The 8,233-nt window shown below is 39.8% G+C and overlaps 1 protein-coding gene across 2 annotated transcripts in view; it reads right to left on the reverse strand.

Annotated features, from left to right (window-relative positions):
• Nucleotides 1-3,680: 3,680 nt before the first annotated feature.
• Nucleotides 3,681-8,233, reverse strand: part of LOC139766898 (cuticle protein AM1159-like) — a 22,580-nt gene continuing 18,027 nt past the window's right edge. The window contains exons 1-3 of one of the 2 annotated variants that reach the window (XM_071695915.1): nt 5,535-5,604; nt 4,876-5,072; nt 3,681-4,154 (exon numbers count right to left, since the gene is read on the reverse strand). In XM_071695915.1, the coding sequence (XP_071552016.1) occupies nt 4,007-4,154; nt 4,876-5,072; nt 5,535-5,543 (354 nt within the window). In that variant the 5' untranslated portion in view covers nt 5,544-5,604 and the 3' untranslated portion in view covers nt 3,681-4,006. Of the gene's footprint in view, nt 4,155-4,875; nt 5,073-5,534; nt 5,605-8,233 lie in introns of those variants that run through there. The other variant, XM_071695916.1, reaches the window with a different exon arrangement.

Consider the following 8,233-nt stretch of genomic DNA (forward strand, 5'->3'; position numbering starts at 1 on the left):
ACATATATCCGTTCCAGAGGACTGGTACATCTTTCAGTTAAACCAGTTTGTCATTCACATACATTTACCATTAAACCAGTTTGTCATTCACATATATTTACCATTCAAGTTATACACTTATTCAACCTAATTGCAAACAGTTCCTTGAATTCATGGTCATGTATTCGACAGACTGAATACCTATCCTTTCATGTTAGGTATTGTCAAATGAAATGAATTACATGAAGATGTGATCAAGGAATCTACATGAATATGTGAACGTGTGTTGCTGAAGCTGGGGAGTGTGGGGCTGGAGTCCAGCCGAAGACGTCGACATATGATGTTCGGGTAAAGGAACAGGTCCACAAATTAACAAGTCATACACGTACTCCATCGAAATCGTTGATCGTAAGCTATCGTCTCCTGAGGTATTGTAAACATGCAGAAAGAACTGCTTACCTGAGGATACCTACCATGTTACTCTGACCCTCGACCCCCGAGGCAACCTGCCTCTTTTCGTAGATTCCGTTGCTGATCTCGAACCTGTAACTGAAGGTTCCGTTGCCAGAGTCACAGCGTACGTCTAGGCCTGTCTTCGTGTCCTCGTCAGGTCCGGGGACTGCGACAACCAAGGGCACCACGCAAGCCAGCACAACACCAGATAAGGAGAGAATTTTGAACATGTAGAACCCTATTCATAGTCTACTAAATCAGCTCCTTACATGTTAGATCTAAGTTTCAGAAATCTTTTTCAAGAACTGATATTGGAAATAAAAAGAAGACTGAAGAAAGCAAAGGGAGTCTGCATAATTATCGATGTTCAAAATTTTTTGAGGATGAGATACTGCGCAAGACTTTAACCACACTGGTCACCATATGATCCAGCGTCCCCACCCGTTGTGCACGTAAGGAAGGAAAGTGTAAATATAGAATTTCTGCAAATGGCAGGTCAATCTTTCTGATGTAATGTAACTGTTCTACCGCTGGAACCTGTTCCTTACTCAGTTGTCAAAACTAATTTGTAGTAGGATAATAGATCTCTTGTAATATATCGAGCTAATATCTCGTTTAGTCAAAGATGGATACATGAAAAAGTATTTAGCTGCAGAACTAATGCGGTTGACTGTAAACATAAAGATGGTCACCAGAATGTTTGTTGCATATTAACTCGCTTCAAGGAGGCTATGTAAGGATCAGATAAAGATGGTGGCAGGTGCCGATAGCAAGGCATATACACCCTGCTGAAACCACACCATGCTGGTGATAACAACGTTTGTGATGCACTGAGCATAGAAGGCAGGATGGGATGATCACTGCCGGAGAATTGATTAACGTTGATCATAAATCTGAACACGGATATCTGTGACAGTGATTTGTGACGTCGCTCATCGCACGGTAAATACTCTTACAAGATGATCAAGAACCATAACTTTTATTCCGCTGTTTCTGTTGAAAAAGAAATCACTGAAATTTTACTGTAGGACGTGATGTACTCAGGAACACAGTAACAAGACTCATATTGACAGACGAAATAAGCCTTGCCCGAACCACAGTGTGAGGGTTGAGAACGTCTGTGTACCTGTGTACATGTGTACCTTGGCTATAATTCTATTCCCACTATTGCAAATCTATCCTGGTAGTATAAAAATTAGTTGTTATAGCTTTACTGTTGTCTCCGCCACAATAGCAGGGATCATAAATATTCGTGTGGTGTGTTCCGGGGTATACGCGAACACCCGTCTTGCATACGAAGTTCACCACTGATGAGGCTTTCCTTGTGTGTATGTTTCTCAGGGACTCTTCCTGGCATCATCAAGAAGCCTGGCGATAAGATGGTTATCGTAAATAATTCCTCTTTCTAGTGTAAGGCAACTGTGACGTGTGTCTCACATTCAACTTCAATTCTGGTTTGATTTCAGTCGTAGGCAGGAAGACCCATGTCTGGTGTATGCAGCGTGTATGACACGTTGTCTTGTGCACTTCATGCTCTGAGATGCCATATGTATTCCTGATGTTTGAACATTGGTGTGTGTAGGACTTGTTACAGGATTGTTCTTAGTCTTCTATCTTATCCTTATATCTCCCCTGATGATGTGACCATTAGACGAAAGTGTACTTCGGGACTTATCGTGTTTAATTTCCTTGTGACGATCAGTCTATATATATATATATATATATATATATATATATATATATATATATATATATATATATATATATATATATATATATATATATATATATATATATATATATATATATATATATAAATATATATATATATATATATATATATATATATATATATATATATGGTGACTGAGTTTGGTAAAGTGTGTGAAAGAAGAAAGTTAAGAGTAAATGTGAATAAGAGCAAGGTTATTAGGTACAGTAGGGTTGAGGGTCAAGTCAATTGGGAGGTGAGTTTAAATGGAGAAAAACTGGAGGAAGTGAAGTGTTTTAGATATCTGGGAGTGGATCTGGCAGCGGATGGAACCATGGAAGCGGAAGTGGATCATAGGGTGGGGGAGGGGGCGAAAATTCTGGGAGCCCTGAAGAATGTGTGGAAGTCGAGAACATTACCTCGGAAAGCAAAAATGGGTATGTTTGAAGGAATAGTGGTTCCAACAATGTTGTATGGTTGCGAGGCGTGGGCTATGGATAGAGTTGTGCGCAGGAGGATGGATGTGCTGGAAATGAGATGTTTGAGGACAATGTGTGGTGTGAGGTGGTTTGATCGAGTAAGTAACGTAAGGGTAAGAGAGATGTGTGGAAATAAAAAGAGCGTGGTTGAGAGAGCAGAAGAGGGTGTTTTGAAATGGTTCGGGCACATGGAGAGAATGAGTGAGGAAAGATTGACCAAGAGAATATATGTGTCGGAGGTGGAGGGAACGAGGAGAGGAGGGAGACCAAATTGGAGGTGGAAAGATGGAGTGAAAAAGATTTTGTGTGATCGGGGCCTGAACATGCAGGAGGGTGAAAGGAGGGCAAGGAATAGAGTGAATTGGAGCGATGTGGTATACCGGGGTTGACGTGCTGTCAGTGGATTGAATCAAGGTATGTGAAGCGTCTGGGGTAAACCATGGAAAGCTGTGTAGGTATGTATATTTGCGTGTGTAGGACGTATGTATATACATGTGTATGGGGGTGGGTTGGGCCATTTCTTTCGTCTGTTTCCTTGCGCTACCTCGCAAACGCGGGAGACAGCGACAAAGCAAAAAAAAAAAAAAATATATATATATATATATATATATATATATATATATATATATATATATATATATATATATATATATATATACATATAGCATTCCCGCCTGTGGCACAGGGGTCCCGGGTTCAATCCTGGCTGTTAGAGGTTTGTATGTTCTATGAAGGTGCGCGTTTCTATGCACTTTGTTCGTATATATATATATATATATATATATATATATATATATATATATATATATATATATATATATATATATATATATATATATATATATATATATATATATATATATATATATTATCGATTTATTGTTTGGACTGGAAGAATGATAACAATCCTCTGATATAATGATGACTCCAAAACACAATCTATCGAAATTCTTTCTCTTCTGTCGGCCTTGAGATGTTTCAGTGTTACCTCATGACCTCCATCACATCTGATAGTTGCTGACGCGGCAGGAGTTAGTAAGGACAAGAAAACGCTGAAATAAAAAGCCACAAGGACGGTTACTCATGGAATTTATTGGACTGTGTCTTAGGGTCGAGGACCCTGGAGTCTTTGCCAGAGCTGTGGCTGAGATGTGAGTGTACACACAGAGGCAGGTTAGGTAGGAGGCAGCAGAGAGACTGGACGTTTAGATCTTCCTTCCTCTCCGGTGAATTACTAGGATAAGTAATGGTTGATCCTTGATTTGATAACGTATCGTCGACATGATGGCAGTTATGTTTGGTATAGGATCAAAAGAAAGACATAGTGCAAAGATCCTTTAGTACCCTACGAGGACTTTATCTACTTGAGGGGCTTATGTTCATTTTATTCAAAGATGACGCCTTCGCTGGCGGCCGCAAAACCCACGGATACAGGCTCAGGGGGGTCAAAAACAATCAGGGGCTCCACCCGGTAGCCATTCTCATCAGCGACGTAACTGTACTCACTGATGGAGCCGTCCGCCAGAGTGAACCTGTCGAGAAGGATTGCGATGTGATTGACATGTAGTTGTAATGGAACTGATGATGTTATTGTCACCATTTGTAACTGAATCAAAGACTGAAATAAAGAAGAAATCCGTTTTAGAGAACGAGGTTATCCCTCAGTTAACACCAGTCTGACACAGGAGTACATACCATACATGTCAGAAACTCATGTGATCTCACTGCAAATATTATCTTGAAATCAAGTTCATATTGTTTATGTCTGAAGATGTGCCTCGTAACGTCAAATATAACAAAGATAAATCAAGCGGACTTTCATTGTTGTGGCCTTAAATTTGCCACATCCAGTTTTCCTATTTTCTGCTAATCATAAGAAAATTAGATTCAAAAACACTTTTGAGTCACATTGCCACTTCTGTGTATCATTACTGGGTGAAATTTCTAAAAACGAAATATGAGGATACTGCTCTTCTGGCTGATGATGATATAGTCTATGATATTTTCATCAAGAAAATTAAATGTATCAAGAAGGAATGAGAAAACTCTGGGTTCAGCAGAATGTATGAAAACATGGGTCTGGGATCTTACTGAGGACATGCGTCTGAGGCGCAGGTGAGCACATGGAAATATGGTGGTTATGGCAAAGTATTAAATCCACAATAAGAACATGCGGACGCACATACATATATACCGATAAACACAACTGATACTTTCCTGGTTCAGTGTTTGTATAAAGAAAACATGACCTACCTTATGATGCCTGCCATGTTGCTCTGACCCTTTTCGCCAGGGGTGCCCACCCTCTCTTCGTAGATCCCGTTGCTGGTCTCGAAGATGTAGTTGAAGTTTCCGTCGCCAGAGTCGCTGCGCTCATCTACCAGGGTCTCGGCAGTCTCATCAGGCCTGGGGGCTGCAAGGGCCAGGGTCACCACGCACGCCAGCACTACCTGATACACCAGAGAAAGACAAGTTTTGAACAAGAATTATCATATTCAAACCCATCACTTCAGCTCCTGATATTTGAATCTAAACCTCAAAGGTCTATTTAAAGAATAACAACGATGAAAAGCGATAATGGAATCTGTATAACTAGCAATGTATCGCAACCGCTGATTCCTTTAAATAAGATAGTTTACGTAACCTGTCAACCTCACTCATGAACACGCGATCCAATGTTCCCAACCGTACTACACAAAGGTAAAGAACAATTCAGAGTTGACTCAGTATGTAAAGCGTTCTGCAAAGATTTGGACAATGTTATGTGTCTAGTGTAACTGTTCTAAGGTTCTTAGTTTTTCTTGAATCACCAACGGAATAGCTTGACTATGTTTGGTCAACACACGAGATGATGCTTGGTTGTAAACGTCGTCAGCGTAAAGACTATCACCAGAAAATTGTTCATTGCTTACGAGCTTCATGTTGGTTGTGCAAGTGTTAGCTAAACACAGTGAGCAGACGCCGGGGGACGAAGTATATATATACCCCGCGAAGGTCACTACTGTCAGGTGGTAGCACCTTTAGTGTCGTGGTGAGAGAGGGAGTGGGATAGAAGGAACAGAAAAAAAGTATAGGTGAAGGCGAAAAATATTCTTCATCGTGAATATTAATGACGGATATTAGCGCTCTTGACCTCAAGACATTCATAGTACACCCAGGGTCAAGCGCATTGGTTCGAGTCCTGGTACGGCAGTCAGTCGACGGTCAACCCAGCTCTTCATCCACCTTCAAGAGTTGGTCTTAAAAATGGGTACCTTGCTGAGGCTTGGATATATATATATATATATATATATATATATATATATATATATATATATATATATATATATATATATATATATATATATATATATATATATATACATATATATATGTATATATATATATATATATATATATATATATATATATATATATATATATATATATATATATATATATATATATATATATATATATATATATATATATATATATATATATATATATATATATATATATATATATATATATATATATATATATATACACGAACAAAGTGCATATGAACGCGCACCTTCATAGAACATACAAACCTCCAACAGCCGGAATCGAACCAGGGACCCCTGTGCAATAGGCGGGAGCGATACCGCTGGGCGATCATAGCTTAGCGGTAGCGCTCCCGCCTGTTGCACAGGGGTCCCGGGTTCGATCCTGGCTGTTGGAGGTTTGTATGTTATATATATATATATATATATATGTATATATGAGAACTGGAGTGAGGGAGTATCTTTAAACTTTAGGGAGAATAGAAAGATGTTTTGGAAGGAGGTAAGAAAAGTGCGAAAGACAACAGAACAAATCGGATCATCAGTGAAGGGGGAAAAGGGGGAAGTGATAACAGATAGTGATGAACTTAGGAGATGGCGTGAATATTTTCAAGAACTGTTAAATGTGTTTGATGATAGAGTGGCAGACGTAATGTGTTTAATTCGGGGTGGTGTACGAAGTGAGGTGGGGGGGAGTCATGGAGTGTGGTTTGGTGGAGAGAGAAGAGGTGGCGAAAGCTTTGCGGATATTGAAATGAGGGAAGGCGGCGGTTGTCGAAGGTATTGCGGCTGAAGTTATTAAAAAAAGGAGTAACGGTGTTGTTGACCGATTGTTGAGGATATTCAATCTATGTATGGATCATGGTGAAGTGTCTGAGGAATGGAAGAATGCATGTATAGTGCCATTGTACAAAGGCAAAGGGGATAAAGGTGAGTGTTCAAATTACAGAGTTATAAGTTGAGTATTCCTGGAAAATTATATGGGAGGGTATTGATTGAAAGGGTAGAGGCAAGTACAGAGCATCAGACTGGGGAAGAGCAGTGTGGTTTCAGAAGTGGTAGAGGATGTGTGGATCAGGTGTTTGCTTTGAATAATGTATGTGAGAAATACTTTGGAAAACAGATGGATTTGTATGTGGCATTTGAGGATCTGGAAAAGGCATATGTTAGGGTTAATAGAGATGCCTTATGAAAAGTCATAAGAATATATGGTGTTGGAGGTAAGCACCTAAAAGAAGTGAGAAGTTTTTATCAAGGGTGTAAGATGTGTGCACGAGGAGGAGAAAGGAAAGTGAATAACTGCTAGTGAAGGTCGGTATGAGGCAGGGATGTGTGATGTCACTATGTTCGTTTGATTTGTTTATGGGTGGGATGATGAGGGAGGTAAATGCAAGGTACTTGAAGCGAGGGGCGAGTGTGCAGTCTGTTGGGAATGAAAGGGCATAGAAATTGAGTTAGCTGTTGTTCGCTGATGATAAAACAGTTGTGGCTGATTCGACTGAGAAATTACTGAAGTTGGTGTCTGAGTTTGGAAGGATGTGTGAAAGAAGAAAGTTAAGAGTAATATGAACAAGAGCAAGGTTATTAGCTTCAGCAGGGTTGAGGGACATCTTAGCTGCGAGGTAAGTTTTGAATGGGGAAAAAGTAGTAATTCTAAGTCCCCGTCAGAGCGAAAGGCATAAGATAATCACGATGTGTCTCCCTGAGTTTGTGCCTCCTTGACAGCGTAATCGGAGGACCATCGTAAATATCATTCCTCGAATCTATGTAGCCAGTTACCCAGAGGTTATTGTCCAAAAATTTCATTTATTGGCATGTTTATAACCATCTGCAGGATGACCCACCCATGTCTTTTGTGTATGACACATTGTCCAGTGGGATTTATGACCGAAGACGCGATGTATCCCTGGCGTGTGAACATTGTAGTACTATGGAACACTGGGAACTGGTGTGTGTAGGACTCATCAGGCGGCTCTGGTGTGCTCTTGAATACTGATGAGGGTGTAGAGGTGAGGACATGGGGTCGGCTCAGTAAGAGAGGAAGGGGGTCTCCTTCGGGGTAAAGATGAAACAAAACGGAACAATTTGTCTCATTCCAGAAAAATGGCATCATTCATTTTTCTTTTATCAGTCATATATAAACTTGACAGTGCATCTATGTCACTTCTAATACTGTGAAGAATTTGAATATTTTATCGTTAATTGCTCATTGATCAGTTGAACCCCAGACCGTCGATCGCATGTTTAATAATATTATGTAAGAATGATTTAGATGACGTTTCATAGTTAGTATCTCTGACGTC

The sequence above is a fragment of the Panulirus ornatus genome, chromosome 58 (genome assembly GCF_036320965.1).
Source record: "Panulirus ornatus isolate Po-2019 chromosome 58, ASM3632096v1, whole genome shotgun sequence".
In the NCBI taxonomy this organism is placed as follows: domain Eukaryota; kingdom Metazoa; phylum Arthropoda; class Malacostraca; order Decapoda; family Palinuridae; genus Panulirus; species Panulirus ornatus.